A 24,417-nucleotide genomic window follows, 5' to 3' on the forward strand; every position below is an offset into this window, starting at 1 on the left:
GAAGAACGGGACTCAATTTTTGTCACCAAAGTTTTGCCGACAACTGAAGCTTATAGGTTTAAGGATGAAACGTAGTGAATCATTGCCATGCACGCACGCTTGTCACTTCGCTGTAAGCTTCTCATTCGTGATTGGTTCATCTCTTTTGTATCGTCAAAGACAGGTATAAATCCACGACGTTGGATAACACGCAAAAAAATCCCTAGGAAAAACCGCGAGGTCGGCTCCCAGACAAACTCACACCGTTGACGAATTTTGAACAGCTGATGCGAAAAATTCAAAGTTGGGATTAGGAAGAAGAGACGAAGGGATCTCCGAAACAGCGATAAAATCTAATTAGATTTGGACCTAGAAAGTGCAGCGGCGGGATGATTTTCAGTTTATCTTGCGGATACCGGTTTTAAGGAAAACCTTTGAAGGGCCGTGTGGCACTGCTCACAAACATTCAAAGAAACTGCAACTTTGTGTAGAGTTTTCCCATCTGCTGCATGTTTTTTCCTTCGTTTGAAGAACCATGATCTGATTGAAGACAAATGTTACTGGGCAGAATTTAGAAGATGCCCTGTCCACAGGAGCAGTGTTGCATAGAAAATCCTCATCCAAAACTTGTCCACTTTCTCATACCTGACACTTTTGTACCGGTACATTGCGAAAAAAAAGTTGAAAGCCCTAATGCTCATCCGAAAGTAACATCCATGCAGCAAACAGACTTTGTTTTAGGCAAAGCTGAAGTGTTTTGGGGTTACATGTAGTACAGCGAGGGTTATAAGGACTGTGAACGCCAAACACAGTTGCACAGCAGCAAAATGTGACTTCCACAGAGCAAAAGGTAACAATATGCTGCCCTCGTAAGGTCATGCACTGAGCGGATAGCAACTGGAGTGTAGCGTTGCAATTTATTTACATCAAGATCCTCATCCTTTAAGGCAAACATTGAAGCATTTTGGAGGTTGTAGAAGTGCAAGTGTCACAGGCTTGTAACAGCACAACACTCTGGCATTATAATGTGACTTCATAGAGCAATAGGTCACTATACTGCCCTCGTCATGCCATGCACGGAGCCGATAGCAATAGGAGTGTAGCAATTACAAAAGATCCTCGTCGTTTAAGATAAATATTGAAGCATTTTGGAGGGTGCAGTAAAGCATGGGTCAAAACTGCACATGATAAACACTGTGGCAAACCAGCAGCATATCACTTCACAGGGCAATGGGTAATTATGCTGCCCTCGGTAGTTGGTGTGCTGAGCAGATAGCCAAAGGAAAGAAGTGATTACATAAGGTCCTCAAATGAAAGATGGTAACAGACGATTTCATTTTCTTCGCTTGCCTACAACCTCCCTCGCACGCTTTCCTCTCCATCATCCTAATGCAGACATCGTCACAAAAACGATCCTCAAATTGCAAATTTCCTAGCACCTCATGCAGGCAACAGCAACCCATCACTACGTATCAACTTCAATGATCTACTGTTGCAGACTCTCATTAAAAAACCAACACAGCAGAAGACCGCTGTCAGCTCGAGCGCACTGCATAACATTTGCACAAACGGCTGGAATCTAATCAGAAATATGCAAAAAAAACTCGGCGCGAGTTATCCGTCCACATCACATTATGATCTGTCTCTGAATGCATTCACGATTCACGAATGCCTTGGGTCGTTTCGTACCGGTACGCACGGTTGCAACAAATCACGAGGGTGGTACGGCGCACGGATCTCTGCGTGCGATGACCATCTCGTAGATCCGATCAGCGAATCTTGAAGGTCATACAGCTCTCTACGGGATCACGAGGTGTAAATTTACGCCAAGAAACCGTCAGCGCTACTCTCCATTAAGCTAACGCAAAAAGCTACTTCAGTGAATATAATTTGCCATTCAGTAACAATGCGCTAGCCTCATAAACTATGCAGGCTGTGGGTAACAGCTTGCATTGCCAGAGGCCCAATTATTGCGGCTAATTTACTGCGAATAGAGTGCATTCGCATCATTAAAGAGGCATTAAAGGGATCATCTCGCAACCTAAAGCAGTATTTATTATCATATGTTGACAAATAAAATAGGAAATTAAAAGAAAAAAAATAAGTACTAAGTAAACATGTTTATTTAACACCAAAGTTTACGTTCATATAATTTGTATGGATGTATGGGGGCAGCACATACATTGATACCTCGGGCGCTGTTCCAAAATCTATGTACAGCGTTTAAAACCAGTTTCTGGAAAATTGCCTTGTTAAAAATGGATGAAACAATTTACATACATTATGCACAGTTCAATATTGACTTAAACCATCCTGTTTTCTTCAGCTTTTTTTTTTAAGGAGTGCACTCCTAATAACCCCCCCCCCCCCCTTTGTTGGTCCAGACCAGTAAATAGACTGCATAGACCTAGGTGGTAATACGCGCACTTCCCAAAATTATTTGAAATTCTCACAACTCACTGAGGTGTTTAAAACATACATCAAATTAAAGCTTATTTCATCATCTTTCATTTTCTGTTCGTTTTTTGGGGGGTTAACCTATGACTTTTGGGAGAAAATTCCATCCAAAGAGGATCACCCCTGAAAGCAGCCCTGAAGCCCATCACCATTTGGAAAATGGACGCCTACGCTCCATTTCAAAATAGAGCCATTTTAGGGCCTAATTTCATCCACATTTCACAGAAATACAAGCTCGCAGTCCTCTGCACGGCTTCCAACCTTCTTTTCTACAAATCATCAAGTTCATGGCCCTCAAAATGCTCTTATACCGGACAATTTGAGGGCATGTAAATCGTGATTTGGCCGGCGTAGGCAATTTCGGACCGATTTACTGGCCTGCACCCTTGTACCCCTTACATCGCCTGTGCATTGTTCTAACTGTGAGGGGGTACTTGTACACGGAATTCTGGTTGCTGTTTCTCATGTTTAACATTGGGGGTGGGTTTTTACAGGACATAATTTCATTCGGCAGTGCACACGACCATGGAGGTAGAATTAGTTGTACAGTACCTGCACATGTATCTCTCTACATTATCAGTATCACAATGCTTGGATCTAGGGTGCATTCATCATACCACATCCTTTCCACCGCCCCTGCCTGTATATGTCACTCTGTTTGTCACCCCCCCCCCCAAAGACTGTTCATTGTTCCACGAGCGAGGCTCATAATCAGGCGATGTAATTGTTCAATTGTCCAGGCAGGATATGTACAGCCTTGGCAGTGGAGTTACGCACAGCCTTTCCTGAACTCCCAAATTAAGTAATTTGAACAATTACTTACACCCAACGTCACCTGGCTTTTGTCTGTAGATACCTTCATGAAAAGTGGTTCAAGTTTGATAAAGTGCATGCATCCTAATTACTCATATTTTTCTGGTGATTTGTTTTGACCGATTCAAGCTCATAGCAAATTGGAACAATTTCACTGCTCAACACTGCACGGAAATCTGCTAAGCGCGGAAATATTTACTAAGCAAAAACAGGGTACCGGCAGAAACTCTGTGCCATGTATGCGAACAGGCAAGCCGGCAAGCGGTGAAGCTGCCTACCCGTAAAGCGGGTAAGGTAAATTCTTGTGTAAATTAAAAGGCATCTTTCAATACCATCTCAAGAGTTCCCTGAGTCAGTTTGCAAATATGTAGTTAAAGGGAATGTACATCATTGGCTTTTGCTGTAATTTTCAGAAATTAACTACTTGAGGGGTAAGTGTAGTAAATCAAATTTTGTTACACTGACATGTTTGAAGTTTTGTGTTCGAAAATGCTGGAAAAACCAAGAAAAACAAAACTGTTCAATTTGTCTGGTTCCCTGACTCCATTGAAGATGAAACGGATCAATTTGGATGAAATGGATCAATACACCCTGCCCGTGTGACCCCTGAGAAGGGGTGTTGGTGCAGTATTCATCAAGACAATTTATAGATGCTAGAAAATTGTAAGGTAAGGAAACCAGTCTAGCTGGCCTGCACCCGTTCATGAACATGTAACCAATAGCAATCAAAATTTGGACTGAAAAAATGGTAAATTTGGAGGAGAAGTTGAAGAATAGTTAGGTTTTTCCAACGGTGGTTGGCCGACCACTGTTGGAAATTTATACAAAAATACCATTTTTCTTGGAAATAACTTCACACCAGGTGCCATAATTTTACAGGATGTTTTAGACTGTCATTTACCAACATCCTAGTAAGGTATTTTGTAAAAATTTGATAGTTTTGTTTTTCGATGTTTGCAATGTATGTTGTACATTCCCTTTAATTGGATACATCTATAAGCCTTAAAATAAAATGGTCAATCTTTTTTAACTAGTGGTAGACAGTTTCTGCCAATCCCCTCAGACGAAATGTTTGCTTGTTGTTCTATTAGACCTTCCGTTTGCACTGCTAATGACCCTTGACGAGTCACAAGATCAAAAACAAACTCAAACCACAATGGACTTGTGATAGCTTTGTTTGGTCGCTTTCCTGGCTAGACCCAAGCTACCCCCCCCCAACATGTCGTTGCTTTTCGGAGAGGATGTGACCATTAAGTGACTCCCGGGCAGGAAAACCCCTCCATACCCCTTCTAATCAGTTCCTCCACCACACCCATTGTTTTTTTATTCTGTGGGATTCTTTCGAGTTATTCTGTCAATGATTAATTTATGCTGTTTGTAATAAGGCCTTTTCCCTTGGGCCAAATCTTTTAAGGCTCTGCATTTTCGAAGAATTCAGTATTCGGCTGTTAAAAAATTGAACTTGATTGAATGTTCGAATATATTCGAAAAGCACTAGGATCAAGTCAAAAAATTACCCGTCAAAAAATGGACAGAGCGCTCGTTAAAATAATCTAAGGAACAGGTATTAAACGAAATGGCGTATCCGCTCAGTTCACAAGTACCCCCTCACCGACAAAGAAAGTATAGTTCAGGGTGACCGACCGACGCCATCTTGCCTGACTGCGGCCACTGCGTGTGCATAGTACAAATCCACTGGTGTATGTGCGTCACACACAAGGAACGGTGCGCGTCAACCAGCGAAATGCCCCGCTCACGGGACGTCGTTACTAGGTAAAAGGGCGCCCTCTTTCGTCGGCGCACGGAGCCCATATGACCGATTTCAAAGAAGAAAATTTGAGATACATGTTGTGTAAACCCTCAAATCATGGCTTGCGACAAAAGTGTCGCATTCGATAAACTGTTACTATATACATGTACACACGTATGTGGTGCGTTCTGTCCACTGGGAGAAAGTTCGCGCAACAACCATATAGTCAACCAATGGTTGGTTGGTGTCAAACAGTGCACATGTGCTGTAACATTAAATGTGAACGACTCTAGTCGAACCATTGTCAACGTATATGGTGGTCACGAGTATGTTTGGACTGTTGACATTCTTTGACCTGTTGAATGAACAGTCTCTGAGGCCCACCAGCGGGTAGTACAACTCACTACGTTTATTTCGACATCTGCGCTTAAGTAACGAAACGAGACTATTGATAACCAGCGATGCAACCAGGCGCAGTAGCCTGGTTCCAAATAGTCGACTAGCGTAGTCCAACCATCGTCGACTAGACAGAGTTCAGGCTAACTTAGTCGAACTATGGTTAACAGTAGTTCTTGCGCAAACTTGCCCCGGCTATCGAAGGTTGTAAAACAGCGCCCTCTGTTGTTCACGTACGGAGCCCATAGCCTTAGTACACATGTGTGACCCTTGACTATATACTTCTAGGTCAGGCCAGAAGTATGGTCAGACATCAGACCACATCAGACCACCTCCAATTGTCTAATGAGAACCCATTGTAATATGACTACTTTACTTAGGACACCCAATATTCTGGACACCCAATATTCTGTGCTGTGTCCTGTACATATTCACTTGGTAATGAGCACTCAATAAAACAACACTAAGATCTTAATGCCATGTCCTAGATCTTACATAGCCGCCCTGAATCCAATGAATAGAATAGTGTGCACTCTGGAACTAGCTCTACTAAGCTAGATTTGTCTTGTTTGTATAACAGAAATATAGGTCAGCATGTACATGTAACATCAAAAAGTCTTAATTTTTTTTTCTCTTTCAGTCCCCCCCTCTCCCCCCCCCAAACTCTCAATTGCTAGCTGGATGATAGCCAATGAAGGATTTCTGGAGGATATAAACTGCACTCCCTAATTAATGCAGAAAGACGTTACACAGTTGTGAACTAAACGACAAGTCAAAAGAGTGTCTAATTGAATTCGAGAAGGCGCGCTAATACTCCGACCCCGTCCGTAGATAGGGCGTGCGGGTAAGCTTATCTCTGCCGGGCACAGCTGCCGCAGACAAAGCCGCGAGTCTTAGAACCCAGGAAGGCGGTTTTTGGAGCTTCTACCTGTTAGAGAGGCGTTAAATGACGTGCATGTGACGCACGTCATCGGATTACCCGGGATTTAAGTGAGCCCTCATCTCTTCGGAATATTTCCCTGAGGGTATATATGGAAATAAATCCCAATCGGCTGAGAGTGCTGGTGCAACACCCTTCAAAAAATAAAAAGTCTTCTATTCCCTTTTTTTTTATAAAGCCACAAGTTCAGTGGCGCGCCTAAGGGGGGGCTCGGGGGGCTTGAGCCCCCCCCCCCCCCCCCCCCGAGGTTGTTAATTTTTTTTTTTTAGTCCAATTTGACCTTGGTGATATGTATGTGGCCTATTTTCGAGAAGTATATTAGGGGTATGGGCTCCGTGCGCCAACAAAGAGGGCTCCCTTTTACCTAGAAACGATGTCCCATGGGCGGGACACTACATTTCGCTGGTTGATGCGCGCCATTCCTTGTGCATGACGCACGTACAGCAGGGGATTTTTACTATGCACACGCAGTGGCCACGCTTCGCGGCAAAATATTGCAGTCAGGCAAGATGGCGTCGTTCGGTCACCCCCAACTATACTTTCTTTGCCGGTGAGGGGGTACTTTTGAACGGAGCGGATAAGTGGTGCCACCAACGTCAAGTAGTCCGCCCCTCCCCCCCCCAAAAAAAAACCTCCCGATTTTATTCTGCGGCCAAAAATTTTGGGCAAGATATTTGAATTTTTTTTACAAATTTGAAAAAAAACCAAAAAAACATTGTGAGCCCCCCAAAGCCAAATTCTGGGTGCGTCACTGCACAAGTTGTCTAAAATTTTAAATGATGTTGCTTCGCATATTGCATGGATTAAATGATTGGTAAAATACAGTACCCTCATCTGAAGAGTGTGTTTTTAAAGTTACGTCAACAGCTCCCTCAGCTGACAGGAAAAGCATGAAACATTTTTTAACATTTAAAACAGTGCACTTTGCAGAAATATTTACCAAAATGGGGTGTCTCATAGGTTTTTTTTTTTTATACATTTCAGGGAAAGGATATTTACTACAGAGCCCCAGTGTAAAATTCATTGCACGGTCCTTTAAGGGGTGGGCTGGTAGGTTGGACTTTATACTGACCAAGTTTCACAAACTTGAATATGTTTCCTGCAAACAAAATGTCAGTTTTACATCATAAGTCCACTGTGTTTCATTTGTAGACAACTGAAAAAAAGTACTGTGTACTTTCGGTAACTTATTTGCATTTCAAGTTGGCTGGCAAAATATCTGAAAACGAAATATCAGTTTTACATCATAAGTCCACTGTGTTTTATTTATAGACAACTCAAAAAAAGTTACTTTCGGTAACTTATCTGCATTTCAAGTTGGCTTGCAAAATATCTGAAAACGAAGAATTTTTTTATCACTAAAACAGTTGCAGCAAAATTTGCCGGCTTTTGACCTGGGTTCATTTTGCATGTACTGTATATTGTAGTGTGAATACTTGCTGTATTTGTAGCCACACATTCGTTCTCACTTCACTTTGACATCAAGTATGAACAGATAGATTCTTCAGTCCATTTCAGCTTTTCATTGACGGCAATGAAAATAGCTCGGGCAAATTTCTGAAACTGTTCACCACTTTGCCACGGCCTAATATCACCAGCCAGTCGGTTTTGGGCGAGCTGGGCGGTGGCCGGCCCCGTCACTTCTAACAAGCGTCCCGCAAAATAGGACTGGAAATTAACACTTCAGTTTCCAAGTCGGATCGTTTCAGTCCTAATTCCTTAACTAAGCTGTCTGACTGTCACCGGTTCACGGCAATACCCTTTTTGTGCTGTTTCACTGGTTACCCATCACTATTAATTCGCTGAAAGCGATCAGACATGCCCCCTGGTTACTTCTATGTTTCTTGAGATCAATTCCTGGCCGTCTTTAAGCAAAACTGACGATCGATCTTTGGAACGGCCTAATGCAGGTCGACAGTCAGGGGCAGTGGGCGGTTTGGGTCTAATCAGCTACTCTCTCATCACGTGCTGAGGTTAAAACGCGACTCGTCTGGGAGCTATTAATCCCAGATTTGAAGTCCTGCATGGACTTGCGGTGTTGTCTATTTCTGGTTCCCTATCCTCCATTCCTCCCCTTCCCCCCATCAAAAAGAAATGACCAACTTGTCAATCTGCCGTTTTTTCAAAGTCTTGAACATGACAAGTTTATGAGATTGAATTTTAAATGTTTCTGAAAATTTGACTTCATCTTGGCTTCGGATCCATTCCTAACCTCAGAACCATTGTAGAAATTGTCCATTTACTTGTAACAGAATTATTCTAAAACTAGAATTACTATACACACGACCTGGAATTGATGTTCCCTATGCAGAATAAGAGACCCATGTGAAACTCAAACTCCTGAAAACAAGTCCTGATTTCTCCTGGATCCACAGCTGGGCACACATCCCAGGTTTTGGTAAACATCTCCAGCATGCAGGTTGCAGACCAGTACATAGACTGCCATAGACTGCAGTGTTATCACCGCACTTCCCAAAATTACTGATTCCCATAATCTCCAAGGTGTTTGAGACACACATCATATTTAAGCTTATTTCATCATTTTTCATTTTCTGTTCACTTTTTTGGGGGTTTACCAATGACTTTTGGGAGAAAGTTCCATCCAAAGATGATCACCCTAAAAGTGGTCCTGAAGCCCATCGCCATTTTGAAAAAAGGATGCCTACTGTATGCTCCATTGCAAAATAGAGCCATTTTAGGGCCTAATTTCATCCAATTTTCACATAAATATGAGCTTGCAGTCCTCTGCACGGCTTCCACCTTTTTTTATATTTTTTTTTTTACAAATCCTCAAGTTCACAGCCTTCAAAACACACTAATACCGGAGAATTTGAGGGCATGCAAATCATGATTTGGCTGGCATAGACAATTTTGGGCCTATGTTTGCACCCTGACAGGACGAGCCATTAGCCCCGACATCTTGCTGTCAACAGAGGGGGCTATTGCACTTTTATGTGCCCACAGATGATGACTAAGTGACAATACACTGAACACTATACACACAAACTAGTTGCGACTCACTGACAATTAGGTCTCGATGATTCATTTTACGTCAATCTATCAAGCAATCGAGCAGAACAATTATAATTTCACACATGATCTCACTATTAATCATGTAATTTGATGCTAAGCTACATGTACCGGTATAGTTGTATACGTGTGTAATACTTTTCAACGTACATGTAGGTTAATTCCGAATTTGCTTTTTGGCTTGAAAAAAAAAGGAGCTTTTCTACGGAAATTTTTTAAAGATTAATTCTTTTATGTGCAAAGTACATTTTATGCTGAGAAGTGCTGTATTAATCAATCACATGGCCTCATTTTTATGAAATGTTTTTTTCACATGTTGTTTTACAGCGAAATCGTATTATTTAAAATAAATCTTAGTATTTCAACATACATGTGTATAGCGTAATATTAGTTGGAATGTTACTATATAGTATGTATTCTCAAATTTCTGGTCCTTTTTTTTTTTTTTTAAGGGAATGTACAACATTTGCTTTTGCTGCAATTCCAGAAATAAATGGATTTGGAGGATTAGTATGTTACAGTAAAAATTGTTAAACTGACTTGTTCACGTTTTTGGGTTGTAGATGCTGGAAAAACCAAGAAAACCAATCATGTTCTTGTAGTCTGGTTCCCTGACTCCACCTAAGATGAAACGGAGCAATTTATAGACTTTTGGGGAATTGTAAGTTCAGAGAATCAGTCTAGCTGGCTTGTACCCCTTCACAGGTGTGTAATCAACTGCAAAGAAAATGCTGAATAAGTAAATCTAAAAAAATAGGAGCAGTTTTAAAAAACAAAACAGTTTTCTCCAACGCTGGTCGGCTGACCAGCGTTGGAAAAATACAGTTTTTCTTGAAAATGTCAGCACACCAAGAGCCACGATTTTACAGGATGCTTCAGACTGTCATTCCTTAACAATCCAGTAAGGTATTTCGTGATAATTTGATCTTTTCATTTTTTGATGTTTGCAAATGTTGAATCATCCCTTTAACTCCAAGCGAAGGAATGCGAACATTTAACTTCAAAATCCTCCAGGCGGTTTTGGAGGATTTTGGAGCATTGAGGCTGAATGGCAAAACTCAGTTGATTGATTTTGGAGGATGCATGGAGTTCGTAAGCTGTGCACAGCATTGTTTATGTTCAGCCATGCATAATTGAGCCCTGCATTATGCTCGATATCATCGGCACTGCTTCTGAATGTCATCGGCACTGCCTCAAACCATTAACAGTGATTGTTGGAGGATTTTGAAGGATTGAGGCAATGGTCATCCCTTCACTGAACAGATTAGAGAGGAAAACCGGAGGGCCTGGAGAAAAAAACCCTCGTGGCACAGGAGATAATCAACGCACAACTCTACTCACATTTGGTCTGAGCCGGGAATCAAACCCAAGCCATAGTAGTGAGAGGCGAGCACTTTACATTGTACACAAGTCCTACCACAAAACAGAAAACACTGTGTCATGTGTAAAGGAATTTTTTTTCAGAGTATGCCTACTTCCTTATTTGTCTTTACATGTATAGGGCCTACATAACCACCAGGAAAAATACCATTATTCAATTACGAGTTAATAAAATATAGGACAGGGATATATTTTTTTTAATCTTATTATAAATCCGGTTTCGTTTCGTTTTTACATGTTGATGCATACAAGTGTTCATTCCATCTTTCAAGATAATAGGGAATGTTTTTTTTAAATTTATACAGAGAGTGTTTTTATAGTACATGTAGTTTCTGTTTAAATGCGTCATGTACATCTGTTTTTTCCATTTAAACTTAAAGGGCCCATTACATAAATCTTTAATACTTCGGACCATATTTTATGCAGCTTTCTACTATTAGTATTAAATGTATGAAAAATATTTGACCTCCCTTTTTGGTTAATTGTATTAAAAAGTGCACTTTTTTGTTTAAAACAGTTAAAGCTTTCCATACTTTTCTTGACAAATGAGGGTGCTGTTGCTATGATGTCATTTCAGGAAGACACTGTTCGCTTTAAGGATTTCTGTTCAAAGTGTGAACCCAAAATTTGCTCATTGTAAACAATTGTGAGAAAACTTTGCTCAAATGTTGTATATTGGCAGTCTGTTCCCCATTTTGTCCAAACATATGACACAGGTTTATGGTTTCTGACTAGCGCCCGAAAATTTTTCAAAACTCTTTAAGTAAACACTTCCCAAAACTTCAAGTGGAACTCCCCAAAATGTCCACTCTAAATTTGCACCTCAAAAAAACCCCAAACAAACAAATGGGTTTTTTTCAACATCTGGTAATCCCCACTGGCCCACTCTTTTCCTGTGAAAGTAAACTTAATGATTCGAATAAAACAAAGGAAGTGCCAAGTTCTGCCAACATACAGGGTAAGGATCAAACAAACTCAGGGCTATACATTTTTAAAGTTTTATTTCGTCTGACGCATCATAACAAAACCACATCCTTTTTACGAGGGGTCGCAGGGACCAGGGAGTACAGAGTACCGCTGCTGGCTGAGGAAACTGGTTTGGGAAGTCCGTGCTAGTACAGAGTCATATCCAGAATTAGCTCATAATTTTCCGCTGGTATTGTTAAATAATCAACCCCCAAAAAATAAAAAATAAAAATACAGTACAGAGTACAATACAAATCAATACAATACAATACAATGTACTTTTGTTGACTTGTGGAGCGATGTTGACTTTTTTTTTAAAGGTCCATGTACATGAGGACATTTGCTTTGATTTTATGCATTTTTTGTTCGTTTGAAATGACAAATTTGCTCAAAAAACTTAAAGGGAATGTACATCATTGGCTTTTGCTATAATTTTCAGAAATGAACTATTTGTGGGGTTAGTGTAATAGATCAAATATTGTTACACTGATATGTTTGCAGCTTTGTGTTCGAAAATGCTGGAAAAACCAAGAAAAACAAAAATGGTGGAGTAGTCTGGTTCCTTGACTCCACTAAAGATAAAATGGATCAATTTATAGATGCCGGAAACTTGTAAGGTAAGGGAACCAGTCTAGCTGGCCTGCACCCGTTCATGAACATGTAACCAATAGCAAACAAAATTTGGACTGAAAAAAGTGTAAAGTTGGAGTAGTAGTTGAAAAATAATTAGGTTTTTCCAACGGTGGTCGGCCGACCACCGTTGGAAATGTATACAAAAATACCATTTTCTTGAAAATGACTTCACACCAGGTGCCATAATTTTACAGGATGCTTTAGACTGTCATTTACCAACATTCTAGTAAGGTATTTCGTAAAAACTTGGTAGTTTTATTTTTTGATGTTTGCAAATGTTGTATATTCCCTTTAAGAGGAGTGCAAAGTAACAACTAACTTGTTGAAGTTTCAGCTCAGTTTTGAGAAAGCAGAAAAAAAATCTACGCACAATTATTGTTGGGGTCCCATAACTGGAATTCTGTTGCTAATTCTGTTGTACTCCAAAACTTTAACATTCAAAAGCTTAAATTTGGCTTTGCACAACAGAATAGAAATATTAGCGTATAATAAATGTGTGTGCATAATTAACAGCGCCCCCAAGTGTCGACTGATGTCCAGCCAAGATTCCTAAAACACAATGGAGCAAATTTGGATCGAGTACGCTAAAAATATCATCTGAATATTGTGGCAGCTGAAATCAAATTAATCAATGATCTGACTGATTAAAATCGAAACTCGATTCGGGCCAGAGAAAAAATAAAATCGAAATTTGCCAACGCCTTGCAACCATTAATTCCTTTACTTCCTCTAAAACCATGATGTGCATTAACAAATTACACAAATTCATCTACCATGACGTATACATCCCCCTTTCTGTAATGACACTACATGGTCCACGGGCTATAATGAACACAAACAATTTCTACCAACGACCCAAAAATTCCGGCCCTCCAAATGGTGTTATTCTAAGCCTTTTTGATTGATATCAAACATGACATCTTGATTAAAAACAAAAAGGGAAGAGGATACGCAGGTCGGCAGATGGTTGCCGCGACGACCCGTGGAGAACTAATCCCTAGATGGAGGAAAATAAGCAAGCGTTTGTTTATACTGCCGTCACATTGTCGACTGGGAATTAGTGACCTAGGACAACCCATTACTGGAATATGACCCATCTTTTTTTTTTTTACAAGTCACTCACAGTTTTACTAGCATGAATTAGAAGCCATGTTGGTTAGGGCCCCCCCCCCCCCCCCCAAATAGTTCTGCTTCCAATTACATGGCATTCGAAAATAGGGTGGGTAGGTAGGGTTTTTTAAAATCGAATAAAACTATCAATTGTATGTTTATTGTGTTCTTATGAATACAACTTCCTCATTTCATACAGGAACCTCAATTTTATAACCCTCGTTTTTTCACACTCCATTTTTTTTTTTTAAGTATCAATATAAAAAAAATTCTTTTTGTGTTGGATGTTAATGTACCTCTTTGCCTGAGATTCATAAATGTCAGCCATCCGTGTCCAAACTGGAATTGTTGTAGTTTGGACAATTGGGTACATGGAAGTTCCCACGATTTTTCGGAGTCGGGTCCCATTGTGTTTTGACAAATGTCGTCAAGCATGTGAAAAGCCTGCACAATGCTTGCTATTACCAGAATTTCAGCGATAGTGAAACAGGATTTTCCCCATAGAAGCTCCCCAGATTAGGCAACAAAATATGAAAAACAGTAAAATACCTGTATTTTGAACATGTATAGGGTGAGTCAAAAATAGCGGAACCCAAACCCAAAAAAATATATTTCATATTTTAATAAAATATGTAGCATCAAAAATAATAATGAGTGGAAAGCGATATTCTTTGGTGATATTCATTGAACGGATTGAGCAATTTCAGTATTTTTTTCATCTTTGTGAAAATGTGTAAACGGAGAATAGTTTTTATTTAAACGTCTAAATGTAAACGTCACATCCTGAACCAAAACTAGAAAATCGTGCAGAACCTTAATCTTTTTATTCGAACAAATTGAGAAAAGGAGGAAAAAACACTGTTGCGCAACTGTTCATTCTGAGATTGCATTTGCTGCACTATTTATAGGCTTCGCTGCTAATTTGCATACTTTTTGCATGTACCGGTATTAGACCACGCCCCATTCCTTTTCATTTTCTGTACTCTCGAGGTACCGGTACGGCCCGGGCACACGGACAGTGCCGTAAAGCCGTCTTCACACATTACCCGGCCTCGCTGCTAGTACCTGGCTGCCGTTGGTTGTACCACTTGGTACTTGTTCAATGTTATAGCGGAATCCAGCGTCCAGAGTTAAATACAAGCCATTAGGCCAAAAAAAAAAAGTCTCCGGTTTCTGGTATGCGCGCGCGTCGCCGTAGCCATGCGCGTCAGCAAAATGAAAAAGTTTTTTTTTCAATGAAAGATAATGTCTCAAAACCGCCAAACTCACTGGTTTGACTGGAATCCTGCTGCTGCACAATTTTAACACGTTTTTAGGTGGGGTTATGATCGAGAATAAGCTTTATGTGGCCTCTCTGGACTCCCATATATTTGCACTAAGTTTAGTCGGGCACCATTTGCAGTCATCAGCCGACATTTGAGGCAAAAAAAATCAGGTAAAAAAAAAAAAAAAAAATGCGTCGCCGCACCACTTTTTGGGCAAGCTCCATACCAGAAACCGGAGACTTATTTTTTTTGGCCTTAATACAGTGGTACCATGCTGAAGCGTTGCTGCACGCATTCTTAAAGACAAGGCACTCATGCACTTTGGTAACTCTGGTGGTCGAACGAGCCCAGAGTGCGTGCGTACTACCTGAGTGACTCGCGCGAGCCCGGTGCCACCTCAGAAAATGACTGTTGCCCAATTAGAATAGGAAACACAACATTTTTCTTACATGGCCTACACATCTTACCATGTGATGATGACAACTGTTGTGTTGATATTTTAAATACAAACGACCAACAAATCTGCACAGAAATCCAGATTCATAGGTAGAACGAATAAAAATTATCACACTGCAACTGGGATGATGTGGCCACCTAGCCCAATCAGCAAAGGCTACATACGTATACCCATCCCCCATTTTGTTGTTGAGCAACATATTAACATATTTATGTCTCTGTACCGCCCAAAACTGCCCTTCTTGTCAATCCTTGTACTGTCCCAAACCGCCCAAACACTTCATGTGAAATGGATTCACCAATGATATAATACAATGTAATAAAATGTAAACACAATGTAATCACCAAAGTTCAACATTATTCCAAAATAAAAATTTAAGACAAAGTCAAAAGCAAAACTACTTAAAAAGCAAGTTTGAAAATATATTTAGAAAAATGGAAAATGTGTGACTGGCTCCACAACAAAAGGGTACTACGTCGCAAAAAAAAGGAGTTTTGAAAAATTGAGTTATACATGGTTGGAAAGCCAACAACGTAAGCTTACATTTGGTATGGGTTCCATGCGCCAACAAAAGAGGGCGCCCTTTTACCTAGCAACAACGTCCCATGGGTGGGACATTAAGCTGGTTGTCGCGCACCATTCCCCGTGTGAGACGCACGTACACCAGGGAATTTGTACTATGTACACGCAGTGGTACATGCATGGTACGGCCGCGCATCGCGGCAAAATTGCAGTCAGGCAAGATGGCGTCGGTCGGTCACCCCCAACTGTGCTTTCTTTGCCGGTGAGGGGGAACTTGTGAACAAAGCGGATAATAGAGCTCCATAGCCCCTCCCGTTCTGGAGATTATGACGCATTTGCATATTAAATACTTCCTTGGAGTTTGAATTACACAAGTGAGAAAACACGCTTTGAAATAGCTGGCCCTAGTGTAGATTTGGGCACGATGCACTCAAAATTGTCGTTTTCCTCCACTTATTCATCGAAATCAATATTTCTGTAAATGAACCCTGAAACTTTAGGTATTAAAGACGTCATTTGTGACAAAAAATGAAACTCAATACCCTTTTTGGTTGAGCGGGTCACAAGTAGAAACAGGGAAAAATACATTGAATACTTACAATGAGATTTCCACTGGTAGGTCGGCTCAATTTCTGAAATGGGAGAAAAAAACCAAGCTATTTCCTTTAATTGTGATAATATTGTGAATGTTGGGCTCGATCGGTGGATCTGGACAATTGGGAAAAAATCCATACTGGGCCACCACTCAGCTCAGAGCTCCTGCACAAAGTCTTTGGGTCATGACAGAACATTTTAAAGTATTAATTTTTGCACTCCCAGGGGTGTGAGTGACTACTGATAAAAATAGCTGAAAAAGGCGTAATAAAGCTGAACTTTGGAAATCTCCTATACTTTTGTACACAGCAAGCGAGGGAAAAAAGCTGAAATCCAAAACAAAAAAGCTGAGATCAGCTTTAAAGCTGAGATTTCACACCCCTGACTCCTTAAACAGTGTTTCTTCATCAGATTTACAACTTTTGGTACTTTTCAGGTCATATTAGGGAATATGAGTGGTGGCCCAGTATGGAATTTTTTCATATTAATACGTTAGCTGTTGAAAAATGCACGTCATAAGACCAAATAAACAATGGTACCTGCCTCTTTTTTTCCCCCTTTCAATTCACACAACTGCTTTAATAATGTTGCTCTACAACAAAAAGTCTCCTAGTCCTACAAAAATAAACACTTGCAACTCACCTTCCTCAGATACTTCTGACGACGACGGTGTCTGGGGCACTGGCATAACCTGCGTGTACTGCCGATTTCTGGAATCACTGGTACGCCTCGCCATGTTTGCTTAAAAATTCTCACTTCTTTATTAGGCCTAGTTTCTGTTCCTCCTTCGAAGGCTTCGTAATCGCAAGGCAAGGTCGATGAAACAAAACGACACCAATTTCCATTTAGCTCCAAATTTAGACGCTTCGCACATCACACACGTGACGCTTTCAAAGCACCCATGATTTCCCCCTTCTAGTGAGGTTTCGAACGTTTTAATTGTGCGTTTTTTCTTTCGTTTTTGACGACTGTGACTCGTGAGCAAACTGACACAACCAACACAAAGCAAGTAGCTGTCAGAAGTTAGGCCTAGCAAGCTAGCTCGACATTCGGCCCTCGTTTTGGGTGTACATTTATAATTTAGAATCCATCCGATAGAGTGAGCTTCAACAATGAACACCATTTTGCCATTTTGCAAAATGTAAAAATTAAACTGTTAAAAAATATCACAAAATATCCTACTTTAAATTGTAAGTAAATAATATCTTCAAGCATCCTGTGAAGTCGTTGCGCCTGGTCTGCTGTCATTTTCGAGAACAGCGGAATTACCATCATATTTCCTCACAAATGCGTCGAGAAAAATGAAGCTATGCATTTTCACAGGTTTCACAAAAAGTTAAATATCTATTGAGCTGAAATTTCGGCATTTTTTTATAAGCTGCATCAGATTTATCGTATTGTCCCTGGTATTGTCCTTTGAATCGAAAAAAAAAAAATTCTGCAAAATGATTTTGCAATGAACATTTGTGAACTCCCTATGTTACATGTGTTCAAGTTTTTCAGATCCTGTAAAGCTTTGCGGCCCGTTTTGAACTGGCAATCAATGGGGACCGCTTTGCGGCAAGCTTCAGTCCGGTCTTGCACAAACTTCCGGGATTGTGAGCGTGGTACCCTGACTTCAACTACGATGATTGCAGATTTGTAAGCACACGGCAACATGCGGACAGCTGAAATCTAATGCCATGAATACAAGCCGCACACGCAAACCAACGGGCTGATTATTAATGAACAGATCAATGTAATTTGTTTACTAATTTCACTAATTTAGTGTGCTGAGAAAGCTCTCATATTCTCTGAGCTCAGCCAAGTTGGAAAGAATGTAGTATCCAGACGACACTTTGGTTGTTTACATGGTGTATGAGAGTCGAGTTCATGTTTTTTGGGGGGAGGGGGCCGGCCGGGGGACGGTCCGGGGGAGGGGCCCGGCGCCCTGCGCCGTGGAGTCCGAGGTGGGGTTGTGGAGGAAGAGGGCGGGGTTGTGGGGGGGGGGGGTGTGTTGTTACCCCTAGGTTTGCATTAATAGGTTGCGTCAATAATAATTATGATGATCCCCACTGACCATGCTGACACGATTTGCAGTAAATTTTTGATATTTTGCAGGCCTGATTTTGTCTTTTCTTTGCAGTAAAAAGAAAATGGAATCCTCGAACACAATACCTGTGTATGGCAAGGGGAAGATCGGAATCATTGGGAGGTTTGTGAATCCACTTATCGAAATTAATCTTTTCATCCATCATTCAGTAATCGGACATCTAAAGCTGTAAACTTGGCGTCAATAACAACTATTGACGCCACGTATATTTTATGGGCCTATCTGCACGAGTGGACGTCTTAATCATTTAATCGCAACTATCTACTTACGGAGAATTTACCCGTCACCAGGGATGGAGTCCACCACAACTGATACAAGTCTAGGCAAGTCCATCACAAGTCCTCCAGTCCCAATTCAACTCGTAAGCTGTTCAAATGAGCTTCCGTTTAGTGTAACCTGTTACTGGACTTGTGATTGAACTTATGATTTATTTGTGACTGGACTTGTGATGGACTTGACTACATCCCTACACATCACCTGTTTTAATGTTTTAATTACTTTCCTTATATGATGACAGTGGCCTGATTGGACGGAGCTGGACATTAATATTCATTAGCGCCGGATACAATGTCACAATATTTGACATTGAACAATCGCAGGTCAGCACTGTCACTTTTCAACCCTTTCTTTACCCCCCCCCTAATATTTGAATACTTGTTTACACTCATACTCTTCCCCCTCCACCCATTCCCCCCTCCCCCCTACCCCCCCCCCCCCCCCACCCACCCACCCACTCCGTTTAGGGCCCATGCAATGACGCAGTGTAATTTTTTTAAAGCTATCCTTGCCAGTGGTATATGCATCTTTGGGTCCCATTTAACCTAATTTTTCAATTTTCGTTTTGCCATTTTCAAGGATATTTTGGTGCCTTTTTGTTTTTATGCTAAATTTCCATATTCATGAGCAAAAGTGTGATGTCATTTCAGGCAGATACTTGAACGTTGCAGCTATTTCAGCACCAAAAGTTTGAAAAATGTATTTTCATTCTTGTTATTTTGCGGGTGATTCGTTGTTGTGTCAGAAATATTTTTTGGACTTTAAGACCTATGGGCCTACTTCGAAACTTTTTAACAAGAAAACTGTCATTGTGAAAAGCAGCGTATAAAATTGTTCTGAACTTTTTCATCTATTTTTTTCAGCTTTCAGGTGCCTTAGTCGACATTGAAAAACAGTTGGCGGAACTCCAGAAATCTGGGCTGCTGAGGGGTGCACTGACACCTGAACAACAGAGGGCGCTAGTCAGTGTGACCAGTGACATGAAAGAGGCCATCACTGGTGCCCTGCATATACAGGTGGGATATAAAACCCAAGGATGACCAACTAGAAAGACTCCTTAACTTCTCATGTGCTTGTTTTCAAGTTGGAAGGAAAGGATTTTCATCTGCATCCTAAATAAGAACCAATTAGTTTGGTAGTCTGATTGTTACAGGTCTGTCACAAGTAACCCGTAAGTCAATGCTCAAGTCTGATCACAAGTATAAGAGAATGGACAATAACAAAGGAATCCTTGTGTCACAGTTCATCATTTGAATGGCTTGTGACTTGACTTGGGACTGGATGACTTGTGAGGGCTTGTGATGGACTTGTTAGGATATGTGAGGACTTGTGAGGACTGGCAATGGACTTGTGTGGTCTTGTGAGGACTTGTGGTGGACTAGTGTGGTCTTGTGAGGACCTGTGGTGGACTTGTTAGAGTTGTGTGGATTTTGTCAGGACTTGCGATGACTTGTGAGGACTTGTGGGGAATTGTGTGGACTTGTGGGGACTTGTGAGGACTTGTTAGGACTTGAGAAATTGTGTGGACTTGTGAGGACTTTAAAAACTTGTAAAGACTTGTGAAGACTTAAATATTTGCGAGGATTGTGAGGACTTGTGATGGACTCAGCTACAATACTGGTCACTATAAATTCAAAGGTCAACTTGTGTGGACAACATCTGATGGACATATGGGGACGTGTGAGGACTTGGGGTGACTTGGGAGGACTTAAAAGACTTGTGAGGACTTGTGGGAACTTGTGGGGACTTGTGAGGACTGAACAAACTTGTGAGGACTGAACAAACTTGTGAGGACTTGTAAGGACTTAAAAGACTTGTGAGGATTTGTGAGGACTTGTTGGGACATGCGTGGACTTTAGAGGACTTGTGATGGTTAACTACACCACAGGTCACTATAAATTCAAAGGTCAGGAAACAGACAAAGACTCAAACAAACCGACCAACTTGGGAAAAAAAATGTTCCGTTAGTAACCACTTTCAATTTCTCGACAGGAATGTGTGCCCGAGAACGAAGACTTGAAGAGGAAAGTCTTTTCCGAGATGGAGCAGTACGCTGACGATTCAACGGTGCTCTGTAGCTCAACCTCTTGCATCGTGCCGTCCAAATTTACCGACCATCTCAAGCGACGAAGCCAGTGCATCGTGGCCCACCCTGTAAGATCATTTGTAGTAGTCATTCAAGAATTGATTCAGGAGGGAAGTTGTTGTTCAAGGGGGTTCAATCTGTTCTCAAATTCTTTAATATATTACACAAAAAGCGTTTGTGTTGAAACCCCTTTCGAAAATTCTAGACCTTTAAAAAAATCTTTGATCCTTATTCTAAAATGTTTTGTTGGCTCTTGAAATAATTACAAATGATTGTAAATTATTTTTAAGAAGGGCATAAACATTTGAACACTATTATTACCCATGTTCAGTGGGCTTGTGTAACATTCCTGAGACCATCTCAGTTCTCTCGGAGTATACAGCTCAATGCTACCATTATTGGCACAAATGGCTTATAGACCTTTATCATGCTGCCGCCATTTCAGTCATGTTCCCTGTATTCAATAACAGTACTGAATGACACCAGACTGAGGAACCAGACCATTTTTCCTTCCAGCCTTGCTTCTGTTACGTTGATTTGAAAGGGAAAAAATCAAGATGGACGCTACATAATGGTCTATTGAAACACAAAAACCATCTGCCCTTATGTCCTCCAGGCTGGGAGAAGAAATTGTGACAAACTGTCTTGCCCAAGGTCACGAGCTGCAACCCCTTGGGCTGGACTCGAACCCATTGGTTTGCAGGATTGCTGAGAAGATTTTGAGTCGGATTGCAACTTTCCAACAAACTTGATTTTTTTTTTTGGGTAGGTCAACCCTCCCTACTATTGCCCTCTTGTTGAGATCATCCCTAGTCCCTGGACCGAGCCGTCGGTCGTGTCGCGAACCCGAACTTTATTGGAAGGAGTGGGCCAAGTACCGGTGACAGTGAAGAAGGAGATTGATGGCTTTGCGCTGAATCGTTTGCAATATGCCATCATCAATGAAGCATGGAGGCTGGTAGCTGTAAGTGAAACAATTTTCACATCTCGCGCCTGAGAAAAAAGAATTACCTTTTTGAATCAATATATGGGCTCCCTGAAAACAGAGTTTTTACTTCAGTCCATGTTTTTTAACCAATAAACAAAATAGACTTTTAGTAGATTTCTCATAAATATTCATCAATCAAAATTATCCTGAAATTTCAAGCTGAAGAGTAACATGTGCACATTGATAAATATACACTATGTCAGTTTATTTTTACGTTCAGGTTTAGTTTATGAGAATTTGGGTTTTCTTTTTAAAAGTTTTGTGTGTGGAATTTTTATTTTGCTTGTGTAGGATGGAGTGATGTCTGCAGAGGACGTGGACAAAGTTTTCACCGCCGGTTTAGGGATGCGCTACGCTTTCTGCGGACCGTTCGAGGTCATACATCTCAATGCTGAAGGTAACACATTTCGGAGTGGCTTTTAAATTTTAAGAATCGCGCCAAACTAAATTATACCAAATGTTGAAATTCAGGTCCATGTTTAATGTCATGGCAACCACATGCACAAGATTATAAAATATGAACTCCTGCGTTTGGAACGACTCGTCTTCATCTCAGATGTTGCTCAAGTAAATTATTGCATTAAAGGCTCATACGATCATTTGCAATATCCCAAAAGTAACCTACCAAATTGTTATCAGAAAGCTAACTTGGATTAAAGATCCTACTGGTACTAAACACCCCGTAGAATTATTCCGTCAGGCGTGCTGTCATTTAGAAGAAATCAAGAAATGAAGGTGATTTCCAACGATCAGTCAATTGACTGATTTTTGGAAATAAAGAGTGTTATTGGTAACATTGTGTTAAAGGATCACAAGGTTTTTTTTTCATAGTTTCCACTGTCTTCTTATAAAGAGTGTAATATCAACTGAGCTGAAACTTTAACAGGTTAGGTTTTGAACATTCCGGCTTCTTTCGATTTTGACTAGTGCTGTTATTTCATTATTAGAAATGAACAAAATGCTTGAAAAGCTAATGATCCCAGATGCCTTCATGAACAGAGAATGCACCAATGGATTCAATGAATTTTCAAGGTTTAAAATGCCAAGAGAATTATGATGCCATTTTATTCTGTTTTGCATTCAAGGTACTGCAAGCTATTTAGAACGGTACGGGTCGACCATTCAGCGCGTGTCGTCGACGTTTGGACCGTCGCCTACTTTCACCGGACCGGCGTTCGATACCATCGTGCAAGACAACGACGCAAACTATCCACTGGACAAACTACAAGAGATACGTCAGTGGCGGGATACCAGACTTGTGGCACTGGCTAAACTTAAAAAAGATTTGGAGTCTCAAAAGCCGCTATGATAATACCAAATTTAGAAATGACAAACATTTCAAAATGATGTACTGAGTTTCAGGGATTTTGATTTTGAAATTAGTGATTTTTTTACCGAATATAAAATGACCATATCACCTCGTTAGGTTATACCACTTTTGTTAAAGATAAATTATGCTTAAAGGTAGGTTGTGGATTCATAACTGAATTTGCATAAATTTGCATAATTTTTGACATTTTCATTTGTACTTTACTTGAAAATTGGACAATTTCAAGAGAAGGCAAATCAAACCTTATTTTTTGTAATCTGTGTAAAAATTTGTATTTTTGTTTCAATTCTTGCAGGCTGAATATAATAGAATTTTATTCAGGGAAATTAACTTAGTCTTGATAATCCAAATAATAGCAATTATAGATAGATCTTTAGATATGAAATTATGAATATTACTTGCGGGTGCATTTGGTTTATTTTAATTAGTGAATAATTTTCCTCGTTCAATTTTACTTTTCAGGGTTGACAAATTTTATCAAAGAAATAAATGATGCTTTATCTTTTATGGGCTTAGGGTTCCCATCACAGGAAATTGTAAATTTGCAGATAAAAGGTTTGCATTGTTTGTAACATGGCCAAGTTGCCCCTTGTTCAGAGTGGTAATATTTCTTTACTCAAAATATAAAATTACGAAAAAAGAAAACGAATATATGTTGGTAAACTTCTAATAAAGTCTTGAAATGATTAACATACATTTTGTATATCTTATAATGTCTGAAGCGCTCAACCCCGGTCCCCCTCCCCACCCATTTTCATCTATTCATGTTTTTGAGCGCCTTTGAAACTTACCTTTGGAGATTATTTCTAAACCAGCTGGAAGTATTAATTTATTTTCGGACCGACGAAAATGGGGGACCAAGGGCAAGAGATACTAGTGTGGGATAAATTAGGCAATATAACAAACGGAAGCAGTGCTATGAAGGCAGCAGACTATTTGTGTGAGATTTTGGGCAGTAAAATTTTAAGCTAATTAATTTTGCTATGAAGTATGGGTGTAGTTTTGCCGAGATGAATTTTACTAAGGCCCTAGGCCTAGTTAAAGAAAGTTGGCGCCGGCTTTGCCAAAAAGTAATTACTTGTGGGATTGTGAAAGTAAAAGCGAATTCCCCTAATAATTTTTTACATTACCTACAAAATAAGAGTCTATTATTGTATATACATAATGATGATGCCATGGCGTTGTTTGTTTTTTTGGAAGCTCAAGAGTTTATTTTAAAATTTTGTTGTTTACGCTTTGACCTTCGTTGACTTGTTTACAAAGTTGACAGTCAGTGGCGTTTCTCAACATTATATAAGTACACAGACAGTCCCAGATTCATCATATAACTTTTTTGCAATGACTGACCTTCAC

At 40.3% G+C, this 24,417-nt stretch overlaps 2 protein-coding genes across 3 annotated transcripts in view; one reads left to right on the top strand and one right to left on the bottom strand.

Moving 5' to 3' along the window:
- The window catches only part of LOC119730330 (beta-chimaerin-like), a 50,020-nt gene extending 32,694 nt beyond the window's left edge, over positions 1–17,326 (bottom strand). The window contains exons 1-2 of the mRNA XM_038203167.1: positions 16,935–17,326; positions 16,298–16,330 (exon numbers count right to left, since the gene is read on the bottom strand). Coding sequence (XP_038059095.1) covers positions 16,298–16,330; positions 16,935–17,028 — 127 coding nt within the window. The 5' untranslated portion in view covers positions 17,029–17,326. The remainder of the gene's footprint in view (positions 1–16,297; positions 16,331–16,934) is intronic.
- Positions 17,327–17,895: 569 nt separating this feature from the next.
- On the top strand, positions 17,896–23,754 carry LOC119730706 (lambda-crystallin-like). 2 transcript variants are annotated; one of them, XM_038203707.1, is made up of 8 exons: positions 17,896–18,030; positions 18,418–18,486; positions 18,902–18,983; positions 19,524–19,676; positions 20,653–20,814; positions 21,516–21,710; positions 22,026–22,131; positions 22,820–23,754. In XM_038203707.1, exons 1-8 carry the CDS (start codon positions 18,017–18,019, stop codon positions 23,041–23,043), a joined length of 1,005 nt encoding a protein of 334 aa, XP_038059635.1. In that variant the 5' UTR covers positions 17,896–18,016; the 3' UTR covers positions 23,044–23,754. The 2 variants fall into 2 exon arrangements, with proteins under 2 accessions (XP_038059635.1, XP_038059636.1); XM_038203708.1 differs by lacking the exon at positions 17,896–18,030 and adding an exon at positions 18,073–18,147.
- The last annotated feature ends 663 nt before the right edge of the window (positions 23,755–24,417 follow it).

Source organism: Patiria miniata, unplaced genomic scaffold, assembly GCF_015706575.1.
Source record: "Patiria miniata isolate m_02_andy unplaced genomic scaffold, ASM1570657v1 HiC_scaffold_22, whole genome shotgun sequence".
NCBI lineage: Eukaryota > Metazoa > Echinodermata > Asteroidea > Valvatida > Asterinidae > Patiria > Patiria miniata.